The sequence below is a fragment of the Gallinula chloropus genome (assembly GCF_964237585.1).
Source record: "Gallinula chloropus genome assembly, chromosome: 32".
NCBI classification, from domain to species: Eukaryota; Metazoa; Chordata; class Aves; order Gruiformes; family Rallidae; genus Gallinula; species Gallinula chloropus.
Genome location: NC_140117.1, coordinates 529,092 through 553,317, shown reverse-complemented (window position 1 = coordinate 553,317; position 24,226 = coordinate 529,092). Strand labels below are relative to the sequence as shown.

At 56.4% G+C, this 24,226-nt stretch overlaps 2 protein-coding genes across 2 annotated transcripts in view; one reads left to right on the top strand and one right to left on the bottom strand.

Moving 5' to 3' along the window:
* Window positions 1–826: 826 nt before the first annotated feature.
* Window positions 827–24,226, bottom strand: part of LOC311202786 (class I histocompatibility antigen, F10 alpha chain-like) — a gene marked incomplete at its 5' end in the record, with an annotated part of 48,503 nt that continues 25,103 nt past the window's right edge. Inside the window, 5 exons of the mRNA XM_084277432.1 lie at window positions 827–906; window positions 1,048–1,152; window positions 1,241–1,513; window positions 1,590–1,865; window positions 2,591–2,854. Coding sequence (XP_084133558.1) covers window positions 881–906; window positions 1,048–1,152; window positions 1,241–1,513; window positions 1,590–1,865; window positions 2,591–2,854 — 944 coding nt within the window. The 3' untranslated portion in view covers window positions 827–880. The remainder of the gene's footprint in view (window positions 907–1,047; window positions 1,153–1,240; window positions 1,514–1,589; window positions 1,866–2,590; window positions 2,855–24,226) is intronic.
* LOC311202828 (class I histocompatibility antigen, F10 alpha chain-like) lies at window positions 15,981–24,143 on the top strand (the record flags this gene model as incomplete). Its single annotated transcript, XM_084277478.1, has 8 exons — window positions 15,981–16,053; window positions 16,564–16,827; window positions 17,527–17,802; window positions 17,879–18,151; window positions 18,233–18,336; window positions 23,485–23,577; window positions 23,894–23,973; window positions 24,056–24,143. The coding sequence occupies 8 exons, from the start codon at window positions 15,981–15,983 to the stop codon at window positions 24,141–24,143; spliced, it is 1,251 nt and encodes a 416-aa protein (XP_084133604.1).

Below are 24,226 nucleotides of genomic sequence, written 5' to 3'. Positions count from 1 at the left end.
GTCCTGCTAGGAGCTTGCTCCAACATGGGCTTTCCACAGCATTGTTCAGGTGTCTCCAACTGCTCCAGCATGGGGTCCTCCACGGGCTGCACATGGGATCTCTGCTCCCCATCATCTTCCATGGGCTGTAGAGGGACAACCTGCCTGGCCACGGTCTTCTCCAGGGATTGCAAGGGAATCTCTCATCTGGAGCACCTCCTGCCTCTCCTCATTGACCTTGGTGGCTGCAAAGTTTCTCACACCTTCTCACTCATTTCTCTGGCAGCAAAAAGCTGACACTTGTGGGTTTTATTCCTTAAATACGTTATCACAGAAGCACTACCACAGTCACTGATTGGCTTGGCATTGATAACTGGTGGGTCTGTCCTTGAGCTGGCTGGTACTGGCTATATCAGACCTGAAGGAAGAGGAGGCACAGCCCGCCAGAGGGCTGGGACCAGTTATTGCTTGTGCACATGCACAAGAAATCACTTTCAAAATTAAAACAATGCTAAAAATGGGATTGTGCAATTACCAAAGCACGGGAAACAAGGCATTTCCCACAGCCAGCAGAGCCACCAGCACATCAGTGTGGACAGGCACAGCATGATCATTTCTCTGCAGGCAGCTCCAGCTGCCTCCAGCACATCGGCATCTGGGGGACACGTCCAGCTCCCCAGTCAACGTGAATCAGTTATGTGTGGATCACTGAAGGGACAGGAGGAAGGGACAGAGTCACCCAGGGGAGCCTCCCTGTCAACAACCCTCTGAGAGTCTGAGTGCTCCCCTCCCCCAGCCTGGTGACTGGAGACAAGGGAGGAAGGGGGTGAGGAAATGCAGCCAGAAACACGAGACTGCCCTGGCATTGGGCAATGGCTGGAACATGACCCCAGTACTCACTTTACACCCTGCTGCAGCCCTTCTTCCCTGCAAAGAGAAAGAAAGAGATATCAGCATCCACTGCCTTTCACCCTTAGGCTTGAGGGCTCCCCAGGGCTATGTGGCTTGTGCCCACAGCCCCTGCCAGCCCCCTGGGTTCTGCCTTCCTCCCACACCCCGGGGCTTTACCTGATCTGCGCTTCCAGATGACAAATCCAATGATGGCAATGACAGCCAGGATGGCAAGGGAAACAACCACCCCCAGCACGATGGTCAATTGGTTGGACTCTGGCTCTGGGGAAGAACAGGGCTGTGAGGAGGGGGAGGGCAAGGGGAATGCCCCGAGCCCACCTCTGCACATGCCCAAGGCCACCAGACTCACCCATTGCAAAGACCCCCGGCTCAGCCAGGCTGGCGTGCTCCACACGGCACCGGTACTTGTCCTGCTCCCCAGGAGGGGCCTCAATGGACACCCAGGTGTAGTAGGTGCCATCGCTGTTGGGCACGATGCTGCCCCGCTGGGTCTCCTGGTCCCTGACCTCACCGTCCTTCAGCCAGCTGATGGTGATGGGCCGTGGGTAGAAGCCGTAAGCGCGGCAGTGCAAGGTCGGGATCCCCTGGGTCTCCTTCTTCAACACTCGCACTGTGGGGGGCTCTGGGGAGGGGGTGGCAGTGAGGGTTGGCACACACATGCACGCTGGCCTCTCCCCAGGGTCCCCATCTCCCCTCACCTTTCCTCTCCAGCACAGCCTGCCCATAGCTCATGTATTTCCTCAGCCACGTGGTACAGGTGCTTTCCAGGTAGTGCTTCCAGCTCTCAGCGACAGTCCCATCTGCCTCCCAGTTCCTCTTGGTGATTTGTGCTCCCTCGTCTGCCGCAGTGAACGTCATCGTGTCCATGTCAAAGGCAATGAAGTCTCTTCCGTCGTAGGCTATTTGCCAAAACCCCCTGGTGCTATTGTCCTCCAGGAGGTCACAGCCGTACATGTGTTGCTGTGTGTGAGCCCCTGAAACACGACCAGGGAGATGGGGCTGAGGGGCTGCTGCAGCCCTGGGCCTTCAGTGGGGCAAGGCCCCCCATCAGCACCCCTAACTCTAGCCCTGTGTGAGGACTGAGGGAATTGGGCACCGACACGAGTGTTGCACCCACCCTGCCCAGGGCCCGCAGCACTTGGGCATCATGTAAAGCTGTGACACAGATGCCCTGTGCACCAGGCTGGCACCCAGCCCCACGGTGCCCTGCGACAGCAAAGGGATGGGACAGGGTCCTGAATTCTGGTAGGGGTGAATAAGAGATCAGATGAGTTGTGGAAGCCCCTCTGGGTCTGCAGTAGAGGGTACAAAGTTTCAAAGGAAGGGTGAGGGGCTAGGACACAAGGTGGATTTTTAAGATCTCCACTGTCATGGGGACAGTGAAGGCTGGGATGGGGGAGCCAGGCCTGGGATGGGGTGCTGGGCATGGTGAATGGGAAGATGGAATGTGTTTGGTGAGGCACCCAGAACCCTCTCTGGCTCTGGGACAAGGGATCCCAAGGACTGTAGGGTTGGGACAGGCAGCTGACACCCCTCATGCTGGGGGACAAGAGGACTGGGAGCTCTCTGGCAGCAGCGCTGCGCTGGGAAGGATCAGCATGTCAGTAGGTCAGTAGCATGGGGAAGGGTAGCATCTTCATGGGGGAGGAGGGGATGGAGATCTCCCATCCCACAGAGTCCCATCCCAGCCCACACTCACCCTCACTCTGGTTGTAGCGGCTCTGCAGTGTGTCCAGGTTCACAGTGTAAATCTCCTGATTGTTCTGTCCCACCTGGGTCTCCTGGTCCCAGTACTGCTGGTCCAGGTTGGCCGCCATCCAGTCTGCCCGGGGCACCATCCTCCCCTTCTCGCTGTCGTAGCGCAAAATGAGGTTCCCGTCCAAGTACCCCATGGACACAAACTGGGGTACTCCTGGGCTGGGCTCTGACACCGCAATGCCAAAGTAGCGAAGGGAGTGGAGCTCTGTGGGGACACGGGGAACAGTGACTGTTAGGGGGGTTGTTGGGTGAGGGTGTCCACAGTTCAGAAGTGGTTGGTGAGCCAGGGTGGGGATCCCAGTGCAGCAGATTGGGGGCGTGGGGGCAGCTTCAAGGGGAAGTGTCTGGTGGGGGGAATCTGTGTCCAGGATGGGGTCTGTGTCCAGGATGGGAGTGTCTGGGAAGGGGACGGAAAGGGATGGAAGAGGATGGAAGGGGAGTGTTCCAAGGGGGCACCCATTCTCTGGGGAGAGTGACTGGGGGTGTCTGTGCCCCGGAGTGGTCCAGTGTGCAGGGAATGGAAAACCATTATCAAGAAACTGGGTCCAGTGGGGTTCCCGGGACCCCCCCGCACTTACCACACGCCGCCCAGCTGAGGACCCTCAGCAGCAGAAGCAGCCCCAGTGCCCGGTCCAGCCACATCCCTCCGCTCTGGGTTCCAGATGTTCTGAGTGAAAGGAGCCCCGCTCCAGGACAAACCTCGCTGCCAGCCCCGCCCTGAGACCCGCGATTGGCTGCGCCACCATCTGCCCACCAATGGCAGCCAGAGACTCTTACCAGTAACTCCTCCCACGGGACCGCCTAGCCCCCCCACCCCCTCAGGGTCCCAGAACCCCTCCACAGCCCCATTTCACCTGTATCCCCCAGGCTGGGGTCACCCCTATCACAGTTCTTCCCCCCACACCAGCACCACTCTCATTCCCTACCCTGGGACACCCTGAGACCCCCAGACCTGTCTGTCCGTGGGGGACCCAGGCATCTGGCACCCCGTGGCTCTCCCGACCCGGCTCTGACACCATGTGGGTTTGTGGGTGAAACAGATGGGACAAGGATAAAAACCTCCCAGAGAGTGTGGGCACCCCTGGGGCTTGCAGGAGCTGTTCCTTGCCCCTGCAGCCCCTCATGCACTGGGTTGCTTGTGTCTGCCATCACCTGTGTCCAGCATACCTTGGACCTTGCAGCGCTCCTGCCTGGAGCTGCTTGTACTGCATCTCCTGCATAGGTCCATCAGCTTACCAGTCCAAACCAGAAAAAACACCTTTCAGAAGGATCTGGACTATCTTCTGCCCTCTCTCAGAGAATTCCTCTGCTCTCCTGCCCCATACGATGATGTCATCAGTGTACTGCAGGTGCTCTGGGGCTTCACCCCTTCCAGCACAGTTGGGGTCAGCCCAGAGCAGATGGTGGGGCTGTTTCCACCCCATAGTCAATTCCAGGTGGACTGGGCACCCTCCCAGGGACAGCAAACTGTGTCCTGCTCTCTGCTGCCAAAGGCATCCAGAAAAATGCAGTAGTGGTATCAGCTGGGGCGTCCCACTGCGCTGCCTCTGACTCCAGTTCCTGCTGGAGCTCCAGCATGTCCAGCACAGCAGCTCTCATGGGCAGGGTGACTCCATCCAGCCCACAACAGCCTGCTGTCAGCCTCCACTCTCCACTGGACTTCACACTGTTCTTAACAGAGGAAGCTCTCCATGCCCACACACATCAAGGGTCTGAGTCCAAGCCAGTGCAGAACGTCCCGTGCCCACCTGAGCAGGGGGTACCCAGGCCGAGTCTCACTTTGCTGGTACCCAGGGACGAGTACCCAGAGTCCAGGGGGACAGGAGGGCAGGGCTGCTGCCCATCCATCCCAGAGCTGGCTCGTTGGGCACAGCTCCGGCAGCGCTCGGCAGGGCCCCAGCCACGGGACACGGGGAAAGCTGGGAACTCCGAGCGGGTCGGTGTGGTGTGATACGAGGAGGACACAGGCACAGCCCGGTGCCTGGATACTCCCCGCTGCTGGTGCACGGGCTGAGCCCATCCCAGGGTCAGACTGTTCACCCTGGGGGAGCTGGGGGCAGCCGGGCAAAGCAGCTCCTGCCAGGACACTGCCCAGAAGGGCTCCCGACTCCCACTGACTCGGCACGGCTGAGCCACATCGGGAAGTGGGGAGTCACAAGCACCAGTTCGCAATGGGCAGCAGGGGAAAGGAGGGGGGACACGGGGAGCACTGAGGGCTCGTGGAACCTAAACCTAGAGAAACAGACCCCACAGCCTTCCACACACACATCCCCACCGTTGCCCACATCCTCAACGTACACCAAACGCACAGCAGCAACACACACCAGAGCAGCAAGAGCCCATCCTCAAGGTGGGCACAGGGGAAGGACAAGGTCTGGAGGGACAAACACAATGAGTGTTACGACTCAGCAAAGCTGCAGTCACTTACGGGCAGAGGCAGGAGCTGCTGGTAGAAATGCAATTCCTCAAGAGGGACCTTTTGTTTCCCACACAGCAAATCTGTGCTTTCAGGCTCAGTTTCAGTTTGAGTAAAACCTAGTTTAAAACCGCCTTCTATGTTCAAGAACCATTCTCTTTGCGGTTTTTCTTGGTTTTCTGGGGTTTTTTTCCTGTCTCACTGTCCTTCCCTGTTGTGTGAAGTTCTGTAACAGTTGCTTATTCCTCAGAATTAGAGTTAATGCAAATCTTACAGTGTGTGTTTGGGATTTCAGGTGTTGGTACCACCCTGATGGTTTAATTCATAGAATCATGGAATCATAGAATGTCCTTTTTAAAGCCATGCAATTCTTTTGTCCCTTTCATAGAATCATAGAATGGCCTGGGTTGGAAGGGACGCCAAGGATCATAGAGCTCCAACCCCCCTGCCACAGGCAGGTGCCACCAACCTCCAGTCCTGGAGCTACACAAGGCTGCCCAGGGCCCCATCCAACCTGGCCTTGAACACTTCCAGGGACGGGGCATCCACTACCTCTCTGGGCAGCCTGTTCCAGCACCTCACCACTCTTTCTGTAAAAAACTCCCCCCTAATATCTAATCTAAACCTTCCCTCCTTTAGCTTTAGTCCATTCCCCCTTGTCCTGCCATTGTCTATCCTTTTTAAAAGTTGAATCCCCTCCTGCTTATAAGCTCCCTTCAGGGACTGGAAGGCTGCAGTGAGGTCCCCCCACAGCCTTCTCTTCTCCAGGCTGAACAAGCCCAGTTTCCTCAGTTTCTCTTCATAGGGCAGGTGCTCCAGCCCTCTAATCATCTTCGTGGCCCTCCACTTGTTGCTAAGCAGTCAAGAACTTTTCAGCTTCTCATCCTGCCCTGTCTCTGAGAAGGAGGAGGCAGTCAATAAACTGGGAGCACAGCTCCTCCTGGCACCCTGACTGCTGGTGCTGGACCGGATGTTCAAAATCCTCACGGTCCCCATGGCAGTCAAGACCCCCAGAACCAGAGAGGTATCCACACCCTGGGAGCAGGGAGTCTGTGTCACAGCTTTACGTGACGCCCCAAGTGCTGTGAGCCCTGGGCAGGGTGGGGGCAGCTCTTGCGTCATTGCCCTGGGGAGTGGCCAGCGTGGATATGTGTGTCAGACCTCACAGCCATCCCCTCCCCAGAGCCCCCCAGGGTCTGAGTGTCTGGGAAGGAGACCCACAGGGATCCTGACCTTGCACTGCTATGCCTGTTGCTTCTACCTGTGGCAAATCACCATCAGCTGTCTGAAGGACAGGAGAAAGGCAGAGCACAGGGGGCTGGCCGGGGCTGACCGGTTGGACTTGATGATCTTGTGATTCTGTGATTCTGTGGGCATGAGCCACAGTGCTCCGGGCCGGCTCCTGGCACGTGCACTGAGCCCGCAGTGAGCACAGGGCTGGCAGCTCATGGATGTTTCTCCCTCACAGGCACAGGAGCTCTGGCAGCTTGGCCAAAGGTAGGGTGTGGGACCAGGGGACTGGATGTGGCTGTGCCAGTTCTCTCCTGTGTCAATGTGTCCCCTGTGGAACCCATGGCCTGAGTCACACCTGGCTGGTAGAGGGGGATGTTGAGACCTTGAGAGCAGAGGTTTGGGGACAGGGAAGTGGCCCTGAGTGATACTGTCTTTTCCTCCTGTCCCTTCAGTGATCCCTGTCTGAATGTTCCACAACTGTTCCTGTGCAAGGGACATCTGGGCTGGCCAGTGCACAAGACTGTCCATGCCTGGGTGTGCTTGGTGACTCTCACACCCCAGATCATAGCACTGGCCTCTTCCCCTGCTGTTTTCTGGCCTACCCCATCTGTTTACAGCTCCATCAGTGGGGCCAAGAGGAGCCATCTCTCCCACTGGCACCTCAGGCACTGCCTGGACCCAGCCGCTGCCTCCCCATCCTGCTCCTTCATACTGGGGCCATGGCACCATGAGTGCTTGTTTCCATGGGACTGAGCTCATCCATGGACTTGCTGAAGCTCTCCCAAGGATGGGATGTCTAAGAGGAAGATGTCACATCTGCCCTGCAGAGCAGATCCTGGCCTCAGGGTGGTGAAACCTCCTGTCCCAGGCAGATGTGATGGCCCTGGATCCACAGGACTCTCTGAGAGACACAGCTGTGGCTGTGCTTGAAAGGAAGAAGGGGGAGACAGAGGAGGGCAACGGGTGGCTTGGGGCTGAACCACCACACTTGGTCAGGGAGAAGGACACAGAGACACAAGGATTGTGCTTATGTTTATTTAGGCTGTTACAGGCAAGGAGTGAGTTTGGCATCATCATTCCCATGACCCTCCTGTGTCCCCTTATCCACCCATCCCCCTTTGTCCCCAGGCAGGAGGAGACTGGTAGCTCCTCAGCACCCAACATCCCTCAGACACCCATTCAGGTGCTCCAAGCATTCCAGTCTGGGCAGGAGGATGCTCTGCTGGGAGGCGATCTGCTGGTCCTGCCTGGGAGCTGGGGCTCAGGGGCTTTTCTGGGCTCACACTGCCCTCTCCTGACACTTGGGGGTGGAGACATCCCCGGGGCTGTTCCAGCCCTGAGTCCCGAGTTACAAGATCACAGAATGCTCTGGGTTGGAAGGAACTTTTAAAGCCCATCAAGTCCAATCCCCCTTAAAGTAAGCAGAGACACCTTTCACTCCATCAGGTTGCTCAGAGCTTCATCAAGCCTGATCTTCAATGTCTCCAGGGATGGGGCCTCCAACACCTCTCTGGGCAACTTGTGCCAGGTTCTGGAAAGGGGCTCTGAGTTTCTTCTCCAGGCTGAAGCACCCCAACTCTCTCAGCCTGTCTTTGTAGGAGAGGTGCTCAAGTCCTCTGATCATCCTTGTGACCTCCTCCAAGAGGTCCATGTCGTTCTGGCATTGAAGGCTCCAGAGCACTGCCAGATCATGTCCCCCTGTGCAGGACACCAACACACACACACAGAGCAGAGGGACTGGATTTATTCCATGCCTGTGCAGAGACAGGTGCTGGGTGGTAATTCCACAAAGCCATCACCCAGCACACACAATCTGCCCCATCTTGATCTTGTGACAGGGTTAGGAAAAGCCACCTAGACTGATGATAATTGGTTAGTAATTACCTCATCATCTGCTACTGGTCAAGCATTTCTAAATTAGCACAGATGTTCCTTGCAGGTATTTGGGGGGTTACTTGTCCAGTGTTTTAATTGTGTGGAGTATCCCAAACTCCTCCAGCCACCTTTCCCTGCCCCCAGTTCCTGCCCATTCCTGTTGCCTTCATCCCTCTCTGGCCATCCCCCAGCCCTCACCCCAGCTGGGGCAGGAGCTTTCCTCTTCCTCAGACATTCAGCTCTCCCCAAGGATGCTTGTTACTAAAGTGTGCTTTGGATGAGTCCTTAGGCTCATCTTCAGAGGGAGCAAAGCCATACAGAGCCCTGAACCCCCGATTAACCGTGTCTGGGCACCAACACAAACACATTTCTGTTCCACCTACTTGCAAAATTCTACTTCCTAGATTTCAGCAGAACAAGCACCAGAGCCTGCAGCAGAGAGGTTACAGCAGTGACAGCTGGAAATACAATCTAACACAGGGTGAGCAAACCTGTCCTGGCCACGGCTTGCGCATCCCCATGTGGCTCCTAACAATTACATCATCACACTGTTACCAGCTCTGCCTGAAGCAGGAATACAACACACAGCCCGTACCAGCCATGGTGGGCAAATGAGCTCTAGCCCAGAAAAAAACCCTCCCTGCCCCCCTGCTCCCTGGGCAGGGACAGGGCACAGAGGGTCATCTGCTGGTGTGGCCCAAAGACAGGAGTGCAGGCAGGGTCTGCAGAAGACCAGGAGCTCTATGGGTCTACAGGGAGGGTGGAAGTAGAGCAGGAGCTTCTGTCTCTGAGGCACAGCCCAGTTCCCTCTGTCTCCATCCAAAATCAGGAGTGGATGATCTCTCCTTTGAACGAGGCCTCTGGGAAAGATCTTGAGCCTATTGTCACCATCAATGAAAGTCACCAGCCCCCGCGGGCAGTCCAGACAGACCCAGACTCTGCAGGGACCTGGGACAGGGACAGGGGGCTGGGAGGAGAGGTGACAGACTGAAACTGCCCAAAGCAGTGCAGCATCCCCTGTACCCCCCCATCAGGTCCAAATACCCCTTCCTGTTCACAGAGTCCCTGGACACCCCCAGAACCCACCCTGAATCATCTCCTACCTCCTCTTCACCTCCACCTCCCAGCAGTGCCTCCCCTCACTGAACCCCTCCCAGTCCAGCACACAGCACTGAAATGTAAATCTCTGAGTGGTGTTGAGTAGGTTCTTCCATACTCTTCCTCTTATCACACTTCTCCCATCTGCTGACATGATAAGTACCAGATGAGCCGTGTTGGGATCCAGGGTCACCACATCTGCATGGGACAGGAGCATCAGGGGCAGAGCTCAGTGCTGGGCAGGTTTCATCACCTTGGGGCCAGGATATGCCCCACAGGGCAGGACACCAGGCATCTCCTAAAGATCCCATCCCAGGACTGGCCCCAGCATGACCATAGCTGAGCTCAGTCCCATGGAAACAGGCAATGGTGGGGCTGTGGCCCCAGTGGGGAGGAGAGGGGCGGGGAGGCAGCAGCTGGGGCACAACAGTACTTGAGGTGTCAGGGGAGAGATGGCTCCTCTTGGATCCACTGATGGAACTCATAAGGGGTTGCACAGGCAAGAACACAGAGGGGGAACAGGCCAGTGCCGTGGTCTGGGAGTCACCAAACACACCCAGGCACAGCCTGGCCCACACATGGTCCAGCCCAGGCGCCCCTTGCACAGGAGGAAATGAAGGAGAGCCACCCAGAGCAGCAAACAAACCCCCAATTACCTGGACTGTGGAGCAGCAGAAACAGGTGCTGCTGGACCTTGTACTAACACCTTCATGGCTGAGGATGTGAAAGTTGGCGGGGGGCATCATGGGCTGCAGTGACCATGAGATGGAAGAGTGCAGGATTCTATGTGGGAGGAGCAGGGCAATGAGTAGGATTACAACCCTGGATTGGAGGAGAGCTAACTTTGGCCTCTTCAAAGATCACTTTGGGAGAATATCATGGGTTCAGAGTCTAGAAGGTAGAGAGGCCCAAGGGAGCTGGTCAGTATTCAAGCATCACTTCCTCTGAGCTCAAGATTGGTGCATCCTTAAGACTAGAAAATCAAGCAAAGTAGGCAGGAGACGTTCATGGATGAGAAGAGAGCCCCAGAAAAACTCCAAGAAGAAAGCTTAGAGCATGTGGAAAAAGGGAGTGGCCACTTGGGAGGACTATAGGGATGTAGTCAGAGAATGTATGAACAAGCAGCAAGGAAGGCTAAGGTCCACTTGGAATTAAAGTGGCAAGGGATGTTCAGGAGAACAAGAAGGGCTTCTTCAGATCCATCAGCAGCAAAAGGAAGACTGCAAGAGCAGCAATTGTAGTTCAGAGGTGACTCCCTGTTTTAGTCAGTGACCATCTGCCCACATGGCCTGTAAGAACGAAACCTTCTTCTCAATGCCCCTCTGCATGGCCTCAAGGCAGGAATCCTTCTCAGTGCCCACCTACATGGTTTCAGAGAAAGAAACCTTCTCAGTACTTGTCTGCATGGGCTCAGAGCTGGTCACCTCCACAAGGAGATGGATGTCCTGGCCAATCCCCCCAGCCCCTCTCTTTTCCTTTTTATCCCCAACCATTACATACTATGTCCTGGAATATCTTTTTAGTTTGGTTCCTCTGCCTCGCTGTGTCCCTCTTAGCATCACACTGTGTCACCACTGTTGAGATCCATCACTGTATTGCCAACGCAGATCTGGTCACAAATCATTGTAGGGGGTTGGTGTTGGCTGGGCAGCAGGGCCCACCAAGCTGTTCCATCACTCCTCGCCTCAGCAGGACAGAGAGAGGAGGGAAAAGATCTCATTAGTCAAAATAAAGGATGTGTAATAAGGAAAGAAACAAAGGGAAAACATAACATTTATTCTCTATGTCCACTAAGCAGCCAATGTCCAGACACCTCCCAGGAACCCAGGCTTCAGCACACACAGGAGTTCTCCAAAAGACAAACATTGTAAATAACAAACATCCCCTATTCATCCTCCTTTCTCTCATCTTTTATGGCTGAGCAGATGTCCCAGGGTTTGCAATATCCCTTTGCTCAGTTGGGATCAGCTGTCCTGGCTGTGCCCCTCCCAAGGTCTTGCCCACCCACAGCCTACCGCTGAGGGGTATGTTGGAGAGACAGCCTGGATGCTGGGCCAGCCCTGCTCCCCAGCAGCCAAATCCCTGGGCTGGTACTAACACCCTGCTCACTCCCAATGCACAGCATGGCCAGGGCTGCTGGGGAGAAATGAACTTCACCTCAGCCAGACCAAACCCAGTCCTAAACACAGCACCATGCTGGGCTGCTGGGAAGAAACCCAGCTCTATCCCAGGGAAAAACAGCACAGCACACAATCTAAGGCTGTGAGAGCAGCCCAGGTACTGGGAGAGGAGGTGGGGACTGATTAGTGCCTGTGCACACGCAGCAGAAATCACCTGCAATCTCAAAATTGGTAAAAAACGATTGCCCAGTCTTTGAAGTAAGGGAAACAAAGTGTTTTCCTTGGTCAACAGAGCCACCAGTAAAGCACCATGGGCAGCTGCAGCATGACCAGCTCTCTGCAGGCAGCTCCTGGCCACCTCCAGCAGCCAGTGAGAGCTCAGGGGCCACATCCAGCCCCCAACCCTCATGGAATGGTCAGGCAGGGATCACTGCAGGGACAGCAGGAAGAGACAGTGTCATGCAGGCCCACTTCCCTGTCCCCAGTTCTCTGCTCTGGGGGTCTCAACATCCCCCTCCACCAGCCCTGTGTGCCTCAGGCCATGGGTTCCACAGAGAGCACATTGGCACAGGGGAGAACTGGCACAGCCACATCCACCCCACCCTGGTCCCACACTGTTCCTTTGGCCAAGCTGCCAGAGCTCCTGTCCATGCTGGTGAGGGAGAAACAGTCATGAGCTGCCAGCCCTGTGCTCACTGCAGACTCGGTGCATGTGCCAGGACCTGGCCCAAGAGCCATGGCCACACTGCAGCCACGAGGAGAGAAGGATGGCACTGCAAGCACCAGAGGTGACACAGAACCTCTTCCACATGTTCCCACCATGGGGCTGTAAAGAGGGGGGGGGGCACAGGGAGGAAGGGGAATACACTGGAGGCAGTCAGAAACCAGAGCCAGGAGACTGCCCCTTGCAGATACCCCCTGGTGCTACTGTCCTCCAGGAGGTCACAGCCAAACATGTGCTGCAGCGTGTGAGCCCCTGAAACACGACCAGGGAGATGGGGCTGAGGGGCTGCTGCAGCCCTGGGCCTTCAGTGGGGCAAGGTTCCCCTAGAAGCACCCCCCACTCCAGCCCTGTGTGAGGCCCAAGGGAATTGGGCAGTGACATGAGCTGCCCCTACCCTGCCCAGGGCCAAGAACACTTGAGGCATCGCGTAAACATGTGACACAGACCCCCCTGCACCCAGGTTGTAGGAGCCCCTCTGGTTCTGGGGGTCTTGACTGCCATGGGGACAGTGAGGGCTTTGAACATCCAGCACAGCAACAGCAATCAGGGTGCCAAGAGGAGCTGTGCTCCCAGCTTATTGTCTGCCTCCCCCTTCTCAGAGACAGGGCAGGATGAGAGGCTGAAAAGTCCTTGACTGCTTGGCAACAATTAAACCATCAGGGTGGTACCAACACTCTAAATCCCAAACACAGCTCTACACTCACTGCAAGATGAAAATTAACTGTAACCCTGCTGAAAACAGGACAGCAACTGACACAGAACCTCATGCAACAGGGTAGGACAGTTAGACAGGAAAAAGGAAAATAAAAAAGAAAAAGAAAAAAAAAAAGAAAGAAAAAAAGAGAAAGGAAACAAACAGCAACCTAAAAAAAACCACCCCTGAAACTGCTCTGTCTCCAACACACATTAACAACCCAGTGGTTCAGGCTGTCGGTCAGGGTGTCAGTATTACACCACCGCCTATAGGAGCTGCTAAGATTTATGGCTGATCACTCAAAGAACACATAAGCACTCAGCTGTGGGAGATGACATCTCTCGATCTCTGTAGCACATGAACTGCAGGTGCTGCCCCAACACATGGAGAGACCCCCTGACCACAGACATCTCTGAGTGTGACTCAGAATAGCACTCGTGGAATTCAATTTCTACGATCAGCTCCTGCCTCTGCCACTAAAAGGGAGCGCAGCCTTGCTGAGTCTTAATGCTAATTGCAGTTGGGGTGTCTCACTTGTCCTCTGGCTGTATTGGGGTGGCATTTACATCACCAGGTCCTAAGGGAGCATATTGTGCAACTGACACCGACCTTACAATGGCGTGCTGAATACAGCTGATTCTAATACAAGTTGCAACTGTTGTAGCTACAGGCATCCTCAAAGGCTGAAGGAGACCCCTCAGCCATTCAGTGACAGAAACCAAAACATGGCAAAACCTTTCCCAAACAGTTCGTTCCTGGCCAGGCAAGGGTCGGTTCTGAACCTCTGGCTGCACTGGTCCTCTTGCCGGTTTTCTGAAGGTGTCTGGTGTGGATTTGTTGTACGTTGCGGATGTGGTCAAATGGGGATGTGTGTGGGGCAGTGAGTGGGTGTGTTTCTCTAGGTTTTGGCTCCCTGAGCCCTTGGCGCTCCCTGGGGCTCCCCCTCCTTTTCCTCACTGCCCGTTGCGAACCAGCACTTGTGACTCCCCGCTTCCCGCTGTGGCTCAGCCGAGTCAGTGGGAATCGGGAGCCCTTCCAGGCAGAGTCCTGCTGGGAGCTGCTTTGCCCGGCACTACACACACTGCAAGATTAACATTAATTCTGAGGAATTAGCAACTGTCACAGAACCTCACACAACAGGGCAGGACAGTGAGACAGGAAAAAAAACCCACAAAACCAACAAAAAACCACAAGTGGTTCTTCAACATAGAATGTTGTTTTAAACTAGGTTTTACTCAAACTGAAACTGTGAGCCTCTGAGCACAGATCTGCCACAAGTGACACAAAAAGTCCCTCTTGAGGGATTGCATTTCTACCAGCAGCTCCTGCCTCTGCCCCTGACTGCAGCTTTGCTGAGTCTTAATGCTCATTGTGTTTGTCCCTCCAGCCCTTGTCCTTCCCCTGTGCCCACCTTGAGGACGGGCTCTTGCTGCTCTGGTGTGAGTTGCTGCTGTGCATTTGGTGTACGTTGAGGATGTGGGTAATGGTGGGGATGTGTGTGTGGAAGGCTGTGGGGTCTGTTTCTCTAGGTTTAGGTTCCACGAGCCCTCAGTGCTCCCCGTGTCCCCCCTCCTTTTCCCCACTGCCCATTGCGGACTGGTGCTTGTGACTCCCCACTTCCCGCTGTGGCTCAGCCGTGCTGAGTCAGTGGGAGTCGGGAGCCCTTCTGGGCACCGTCCTGGCAGGAACTGCTTTGCCCAGCTGCCCTCAGTCCCTCTGGGGTGAACAGTCTGACCCTGGGACAGGCTCAGCCCATGCACCAGCAGCGGGGAGTATCCAGGCACCGGGCTGTGCCCATGTCCTCCTCGTATCACACCGCACCGACCCGCTCGGAGTTCCCAGCTTTCCCCGTGTCCTGTGGCTGGGGCCCTGCCGAGCGCTGCCGGAGCTGTGCCCGCTGAGCCAGCTCTGGGATGGATGGGCAGCAGCCCTGCCCTCCTGTCCCCCTGGGCTCTGGGTGCTCATCCCTGGGTACCAGCAAAGTGAGACCCAGCCTGGGTACTCCCTGCTCAGGTGGGCACAAGGACGTTCTGCACTGGCTTGGACTCGGATCCTTGATGTGTGTGGGCACAGAGAGCTTCCTCTGTTAAGAACAGTGTGAAGTCCAGTGGAGAGTGGAGGCTGACAGCAGGCTGTTGTGGGCTGGATGGAGTCACCCTGCCCACAAGCACTGCTGTGCTGGACATGCTGGAGCTCCAGCAGGAATGGAGTCAGAGGCAGCGCAGTGGGACGCCCCAGTTGATATCACTACTGGATTTTGCTGGATGCCTTTGACAACAGAGAGCAGGGCACAGTTTTCTGTCCCTGGGAGGGTGCCAGGTCCACCTGGAATTGACTGCTCCAGGGGTGGAAACTCAGCCCCACTCTCTGCCCTGGGCTGACCCTGACTGTGCTGGAGTGAGTGAAGCCCCAGAGCATCTGCAGTACACTGATGACATCATCGTATGGAGCAGGAGAGCAGAGGAATTCTCTGAGACAGGGCAGAAGATAGTCCAGATCCTTCTGGAAGGTGGTTTTGCTGGTTTGAAGAGGTAAGTTGAAGGACCTGTGCAGGAGATGCAGTACAAGCAGTGCCAGGCAGGAGCGCTGCCAGGCCTGAGGCACACTGGGCACAGGTGATGGTGGACACATGCAACCCAGGGCAGGAGGGACACCAGGTTCAAGGGACATCGGGGTCAAGGGACACCTCCCCCAAGCCCCTGGGGGTGCCCAAGCTCCCTGGACGGTTTTCATCATTGTCCCATCTATTTCACTCACAAATCCCAAGGGTGTCAGAGCAGAGTGGGGGGAGCCATGGGGCACCATGCGCCTGGGTCCCCCCGGGACAGGCAGGTCTGGGGGGCTTGGGGTACCCCAGGGTAAGGGGAGGAAAGTGAGGTCGGGGTGGAGGGGAGATCTGTGACTTGGGGAGCCCAGAGATGTCCCCAGGCTGGGAGATACAGGTGATATGGGGCCATGGGGGGCTCTGGGGCCCTGAGAAGGGGACGGGTAGGGGGGTGTGGGGGGACTGTGTGGTGCTGTGGAGGAGTCACTGGTAAGAAGCGTCTCAGGCTACTATTGGCTGGTGGGTGGTGACAGATCCAATCACCGGTGAGGGGCGGGGCTTGTGGCAAAGTTTGTCCCAGAGAAGGGCTCCTTATTCTCATGACATCGGGGACCCAGAGTGGAGCGATGACAAATGGGGCTGGGCTGGGCGGGGCCCTGGGGCTGCTGCTGCTGGGGATCCTTGGCTGGGCAGCGTGCGGTGAGTGCGGGTGGGGACCCAGGAACCCCCCTGGATCCTGTTTCTTGACAACGATTCTCCATTCCCTGTGCACCGGACCACCCCAGGGCACAGGGACCCCCAGTCACACTCCCTGAACACCACGTGTTCCCTCAGAATACTCCCCTTTCCATCCCTTTCCATCCCCTTCCAACCCTTTCCATCCCATTCCAAGATGGTCCCACAGATCTGTTTCTCTTTGATGCTGGGGACACCTTTGGACCCCTCTTCCTGGGAACCTTGGGTTTTTCACTGCCATGGCCCCCCTTCCATCATCACCAGGATCCCCTGGCTTCTCTTCATGGGAAGGAGGACTCCATACTGGACACATACCCCTCCCCAACAGACACTTCCCCTTCAAGTGGCACCCCACACCCCCAATCTGCTGCTCTGGGACCCCCACCCAGGCTCACCACCCAATCCTGCACCCCATCACTATGGGCACCCTCACCCTGCACCCCCCACCCCTCACTGCCCCCCATGTCTCCACAGAGCTCCACTCCCTGCGCTACCTCCACACCGCAGTGTCAGAGCCCAGCCCAGGAGTACCCCAGTTTGTGTCCATGGGGTACATGGACGGGAACCTCATTTCACGCTACGACAGCGAGAAGGGGAGGGCGGTGCCCCGGGCAGACTGGATGGCGGCCAACCTGGACCAGCAGCAATGGGACCAGCAGACCCAGATTGAACAGACCAATCAGGAGATTTCCACAGTGAACCTGGACACACTGCAGAGCCGCTACAACCAGAGTGGGGGTGAGTGTGGGCTGGGAAGGGGCTCTGTAGGATGGGAGATCTCCACACCCTCCTCCCCCATGAAGACCCTACCCTTCCTCACCATACTGCCCTGGGATGTGCTGGTCCTTCCCAGCCCAGTGCTGTTGGCAGAGTGCTCCAAGCACCCCTGTTCCCCAGCCCCACACTCCATGGGATCCTTTGTGCCAGATCCAGGGAGGCCTCTGGGTGCCCCGCCAAGCACATTCTGGCCTTCTCCCCACCATGCCCAGCACCCATCCCAGGCCTGGCTGCCACATCACAGCCCTCACCATCCTGTGGCAGTGAATACCCCCCAGAACCAGAGGGGCTCCCACCCCGTGTCCCAGCCCCTCACCATTCCTTTGTACACCCCACCCCAGAGCCAGAGGGGCTCCTGCAACCCATGCCATCTCCTATCTGCTCGCTCACCCAGCATTCAGGACTCTGTCCCATCCTTTTGCTGTTAAGGGGGCCATGGGCCTGGGTGACAGCCCAGCCCTGCCCTGAGCACAAGGGGTCTGCATCACAGCCCCAGGTGCTGTGGGCCCTGCGCAGGGTGGGGGCAGCTCTCGTGTTGGTGCACAATTACCTTGGGCCTCACACAGGGCTGGAGTGGGGGGTGCTGCCAGGGGGCCTCGCCCCACTGAAGGCTGAGGGCTGCAGCAGCCCCTCAGCCCCATCTGCCTGGTCGTGTTTCAGGGGCTCACACACTGCAACGCATGGTCAGCTGTGACCTCCTGGAGGACGGTACCATCAGGGGGTATCTGCAGTACGCCTACGATGGGAGGGACTTCATTGCCTTCGACATGGACACGATGACGTTCACTGCGGCAGATGCAGCAGCACAAATCACCAAGAGGAACTGGGAGGCAGACAGGACTGCCATTAAGCACATGAAGCACTACCTGGAGAACACCTGCCCGGAGTGGCTGAGGCAATACGTGAGCTATGGGCAGGCCGTGCTGGAGAGGAAAGGTGAGGGGAGATGGGGACCTTGGGGAGGGGCCAGCGTGGATGTGTGTGCCAGCCCTCACTGCCACCCCCTCCCCAGAGCCCCCCACGGTCCGAGTGTTGAAGAAGGAGACCCAGGAGATCCTGACCTTGCACTGCCGCACTTACGGCTTCTACCCACGGCCCATCACCATCAGCTGGCTGAAGGACGGTGAGGTCAGGGACCAGGAGACCCAGTGGGGCAGCATCGTGCCCAACAGTGACGGCACCTACTACACCTGGGTGTCCATCGAGGCCCCTCCTGGGGAGCAGGACAAGTACCGGTGCCGTGTGGAGCACGCCAGCCTGGGCGAGCCGGGGGTCTTTGTGTGGGGTGAGTCTGGTGGCCTTGGGCACATGAAAGAGTGGTCTGGGGGCTTCCCTTTCCCCTCCTCACCACCCTGCTCATCCCCAGAGTCAGAGTCCAACTCATCGGCCATCGTGCTGGGGGTGGTTGTTCCCCTTGCCATCCTCCTGTCATTGGCATCACTGGATTCATCATCTGGAAGCACAGACCAGGTAAAGCCCCAGGGTGTGGGAGGAAGGCAGAGCCTGGGGGGCTGGCGGGGGCTGTGGGCACAAGCTGCAAAGCTCTGCAGAACCCCTGAACCTGATGGTGAAGCACAGTGGATGTTGATGTCTCTTCCCCTCTTCTCTTATGTGCACTGTGCCCACAGCGAGCATGAGGTGGCAGCTCGTGGCTGTTTCTGCCCCATAGACATGGATGGGAGCTCTGGCAGCTTGGCCAAAGGTATGACATGGGACTGGGGGGGTGGATGGGGCAGGCCCAGCTCTCTGTGCTCCCCCTCAAGACCCATGGTCAGAGTGACACTGGGCTGCTGGTGTGGGATGCTGAGACCACCATAGCAGAGGGTTGGGGACAGGGTCTTTTCCCAGGGTGACACTGTCTCTTCCTCCCATCCCTGCAGTGATCACAGTCTTACTGTTCCCTGAGCGACCAGGGCAGCTGGATGTGGCCCCTGCGCTGTCACTGACTGGAGAGGCTGGGAGCTGCCTGCAGGGAGCTGATCACGCTCTGCCAGCACATGGTGCTGTGCTGTTGCATCTTCTGCCTGGAGAAGAGTCACCAGTGTAACACCAGTTCATGTGCTTGTTTCCCAGCCTTGGATCATGGGCTGTGCTTGTTCTCGATGAGATAGAGCTGGGTTTCTTCCCAGCACCCAGCGTGGTGCTGTCTTTAGGACTGTTTTGTTTCTGGCTGAGGTGGAGTTCATTTCCCCCAGCAGCCCTGGCCGTGCTGTGCTTCAGGAGTGAGCAGGGTGTTGGTACCAGCCCAGGGATTTGACTGCTGGGGAGTGGGGCTGGCCCAGCATCCAGGCTGTCTCTCCAACATCCCCCTCACTGGTAGGTGGTGGGTGGACAAGACCAGGTCAGCTGACACCAAAAACAATGTTCCAAACCCTGCGACATCTGCTTGGCCATAAAAGCTGAGAGGTGGATGAACAGGGGATGTTTATTACTGACCATGCTTGTGTTCTGGAGCAGCCGCTGCGCGTACTGAAGCCCGGCTGCCCGGGATGTTGCTGGGCATCATCTGCTGATGGGAAATAGCGAATGATTCTTTTGTTTTTCCTCTGCTTCTCCACATGGCTTTTGCTTTTGCCTTACTGAACTACCTTAGTCTTGGTCCCCAGAGGTCTTTTTTCATCTTATTTTTCTTCCCTGCAGCTCAGGCACCTGATGCCACCGATCATCACCCTGTGCCCACCTTGTGCAGGCACTTACCTTTTTGGCAGGAGAAGGATGTGTGCACTCACCAACATCTCCTGCCTGTACATGCATCATGAATCTTGGGACATATTTTCTCTGTTGGACACTGGCTTTTGCTCTCAGAAGAGTCCCCACCATTTTGGCAGAGACCCAGAGCACTTCCCTGGGCTGTGGACCTACAAGCAGACCTCAATCTCTGCTCTTTCAGTAGCAAACAATGGCCCTTGTCCTGCCACTCCAGGTCTTGTTAAAAACTCTCTCCCCATCTTTCTTGCTTCATGGGGAGCTGCAGCAGTCACAGCCAGGCAGCTGGGCCTGGACATTGCTGCCTGGGCAGACCCCCATTATGTAGATGTCCAAGAACTGTGTCCCTGGAGAGCATCAAGACAAGGACCAAGGAGACCAGGTGGCTAAAATTGGAGATGCTCAGGTAGACCCGGACTGGGAAGGTCATTGTGAGCTGTTCGTAGTTCCATGGGCCTGTGTGACATGGGAGCTGAGACACCACGAACAGCTGGGCTCATGATGGAGAGTGGACCTGACCTGAGCACTGCAGCCATCACCCAGGTCATGCATCAAGGTTAATGATGCACCAGAATCGAGGCAGTGAAGCTTCCTGGAGCAAAGGACAGTGGATAAGAGAATCCATCTCCAGGGCCTGAATTAGGGCCACCTCCTGCAACTTTCCCCTGAGATCTGTATCCCCAGCTTGCCCACCTCTGTGTGAGATGGGGGTCAGACTGGGCACACAGGGACAATGAGTTTGGGGGGTCACCTCCTTCCTGTGATATAGCCCCAGGGCAGGTGAGTGATAACAGTGTGGGCACCCTCCTGGGTGGCTGCCACTGTCACCTGTGCCCAGCTCCAGCTCTCCGGTCCGTACACGATGCTGCGTGGAGTGAGCGGGAGAAGAGCAGCAGCTCCTGGGGGATGGCAGCCACATGCAGCAGAGGGGATGGCTGGGGACACGGCAGGGATGCCATGGGGGGTACGGTGAGGATATGGGAGAGGATGTGATGGGGGGACAGCTGGGACAGGGCTGGGAACACGGCAGGGATGTAGCAAGGAGATGGTGGGGATGGGTGTGGCAGTACTGCTGCCCTGAGGGAGCAGCAGCATTAAACACCAGCCGAGCGAGCTGGCAGCAAAGTCTTGTGCCTCTTGGTCTGGTTTGGTTTTAAATCGGTTGGAAGCAGCAGCGCTGAGGGACTGACAGGCTGACTCCTGTTCTTCCCTCTGCTGTCAGAGTGGATCCAAAGAATGTTTGTCAATAGGTGCTTTATAAATCAATAAATAAATAAATATACAGATAAATAAATGAAGTGTCTATATTTCTATCCCCCCTCACTGCAGGGGACATAGCAGGGGACTTGGCAGGGACATGGAAGGGAAAACTGAGGACACAGCAGGGATGCAGTGGTGACATGGCAGGAACACGATGGGGATGGGAATACAACGGGGATGCAGCTGGGCATGTGGGGGAGACATCATGGGGACACAGCAGGGATGTGTTTGGGACATGGTGGTGATGGCTGGGGACATGTCAGGGACATGGTGGGGATGTCCCATAGGTATGGCAGGGATATCTGGAGATGCATCGGGGATGGTTATTCACACGGTGTGCTGGTGAGTCATGGTAGGGATGGGGGATGACACCAGATGGCAGTGGGGACCCATTGGGGATGGGCAGTAGCAACAGGCGGCAGTTGGGACCTGTTGAGGACATTGTGTGATGGGTGGTGGCAGCACCTGGCTGTGCAGGTAGGCGAGGATTGACACCAGGGGCAAGGCCACTGGGGAACTGCTGACAGTCCAGGCACGACTGTACAAGCCCTTTAGCCTCAGCAACTGACAGGTGGTGTTGTCGTTGAAGCTCCCTGGCAGATTGATGAAAGGATTCCTGTGATCTCCGAGCCTGTGCACAGCGCTCTGCTGAGGGAGCAGCCCAGGCTGGTGCTGCCAACCTGGCTGCTCTCTGATTGCCTCTGCCAGACCCTGAGTTAGTCCCGTGTGGCTGCCAATATGGGTAATAAAGTGCTGATGCTGTTGGTTAGACAGGAGGAGCCAGAATTCCTTAAACAATCTATATAATCTCTCATCTGAAACCCCTTTCAATAGTGCCCGTTCCACTCGGGTCACTATTCCCACCACACACAGGGAGTCACAGACTAGATGAACCGGTTCGGCTTTCCGCTTGTCACACACTCTCACAACCGCCTGCAGCTCCAGCTGCTGATTGAGGCTTGGGCTCCTTTGAATAGCAAATCCTGCCATTTCCCATGCTCCTGCCATGGAATCGCAGCCTTCTGAGCTCTTCCCCCTGCATCAGTGAACACTGGAACACCCCGAACCGCACACCCAGACAACAAGGGCTTTTCTTCTGCTGGACAGTTCTGTGCTGCTGTAGAGATTCTGTGTGGTGGGTAATGCACTTTCACTTCCCCTGCACGGTCTGATAAAGCTATTTGCAGGGCAGTGCTGTTCCTCAAGGCCCAAGCTAAATACTCTGCTGCTGATGGAACAACAATAAATGTGGGTTCTGTTCCTGCAGTTTCTACTACGTGATTGTGGCCTTTTACACTGACCTGGGCTGTCGCCTCCAAACACAGAGTTACAGTTCCCTTTGGCTGCATGGGCAGGAACACCCATTCTAACAGCCTTAAGGGACCTTTGTCATTAGTCCACTGCATTATAATAGCAAACACATGTTCTGTTTGATTAACGACTGTGACTCCTATGTCCCACTCAGCATCCCATCCATGGGTATATGTATTTTTGATTTTGTTACTAATGACTTCCAGGGCCTTTTTAGCTTCTTCTGACAGGATTCTGGGTGCTCCTGCACCACCTCCTCCCTTTAGCAATGCCACTACAGGTTCCAGTGCCCTATTCATAATGCCACACAATGGTCTAACCCAGTTAGTATCTCCAAGCAGCTTTTGAGCATCATTTAACGTGCTGACCTCAGCTGGGATCTCAGTCCTTTGGGGTGTTACGGTACTTTTATCAATCTGCCACCCCAGAGATTTCCACACTGGCTCCTTTTGAATTCTCTCTGGAGCAATCTGTAACCCCTTGCTTTCCAAATGCCCTGTCAACTCATGAATCAAACTGTCAATGTCCAAGTTTTTTCCCACAATCAGTACCTCATCCATGTGATGATAAAAGATGAGATCAGGATGGGCTCTTCGTACTGGAGCAAGTGCCCAGGCTACATAAGCCTGGCACATAGTGGGTGAATTTTTCATGCCTTGTGGGAGCACCACCCAATGACACCTTTCCATGGGTTCAGTTTTGTTTACAGTAGGAACTGAAAAGGCAAATTTCTCATAATCATCAGGGTGTAAGGGAAAAGTGAAAAAACAACCCAAAAGTCCCAATTTTTAGGTCTCACGTTTGGAGGTGGCAGACCGGGCTGCGAAGCTCCCGCATCTTCCATCACTTCACTGACTTTTCTTACCTCGTGCACCAAGCGCCATCTCCCGTCCTGTTCAGGGATGGTAAAAATAGGCGAATTCCATGGGCTTGGGGAGGGCTGGATGTGTCCCTTGGCCAGTTGCTCCTCTATTCAATCCTGGAAGTTGGCAAGTTTTTCTTTAGGAAGCGGCCATCGCTCGACCCAAACGGGGGGTTGTGTTTCCCAGGTGAATTTTCAAGGAAGCTGCCCACTTTCAATGGTCGCCATCCAAACTCCTTCTGCTCTGTGCCCAGCCTTGCTCTCAGTGGATAAACGCATCCCTGAGCCTGGGGCACATCCCAACAAATGCTGCCAACCGATTCATCGGGAGACAGTGATTTCTGGGGGAGTTGGGTGGGAGGTGTGGATGGGAGCGGTGGGTGTAGAGACCAAGTGGGTCCCTGATCCGATGGCTGACGAGGCAGATTCTGGCCAGGCGGCTTCTGGACCGTCTCTGTGGGGCTTTTGTCCCTGTGCAGAGGGGAGGACGCCGGCCAGAGCAGCGGCTGGAGAGGGGCGTGGCCATGCAAATCGCGAGCAGCGGGGCGCGCACGGGCTGCTGGGAGTGCTCGGTGCGAAGCTCTCCGCCGGTTTTCCGGAGCCGGGAGCAGCGGATCCCGGCGGGAAGAGGCGGGATAAGCAGGGGAATGTGAATGCGAGCTGGACGTGAGGGTGTTTTGGGGCCGCTGTGGAGCATCCGTGAGTTGTGTGAGTGCCGGCGGGGGTGTGTGGAGGTGCTGGGGGATGAAATGAAGCCACCCGGTTTCCACTTGTAGGATGTTGGGAAGCAAAGGGGGGACTGAATAGTTCGCACCCGCCTTGGGGTGATCAGCGCTGGGGCAGAGATGCGCCTGCCCAGACTGGCTGAAACCCTCTGTCTGGTGCCAGCAGGAGCAGCTGCTCCTGGAGGAACTGGTGTCCCGGGTGAACCCGTGGGACCAGCTGGTGCGGGAGCTGGACTGGCGCGAGTAGGCGTGAGAGTCCCGAGGGGGAGGATGATGATGGGTGGGGTGTCCGACCCCCTCTGCTCGTCCCTTCCCCTCCCTGCAGGGCGCAGGAGGAGGATGCTCGCCTGGAGCGAGGCCTCAGCCAGCAGCGCCGCAGCTTCCCTCGCAGGGAGACCTGTGTCATCACCTGAGGGACCCCCCACGGGACACCCCCCCACCACCACCAAAGGCGGGGAGGAAGAGGAGGAAGAAGGAGCAGCAAAGCCCTTGCGAT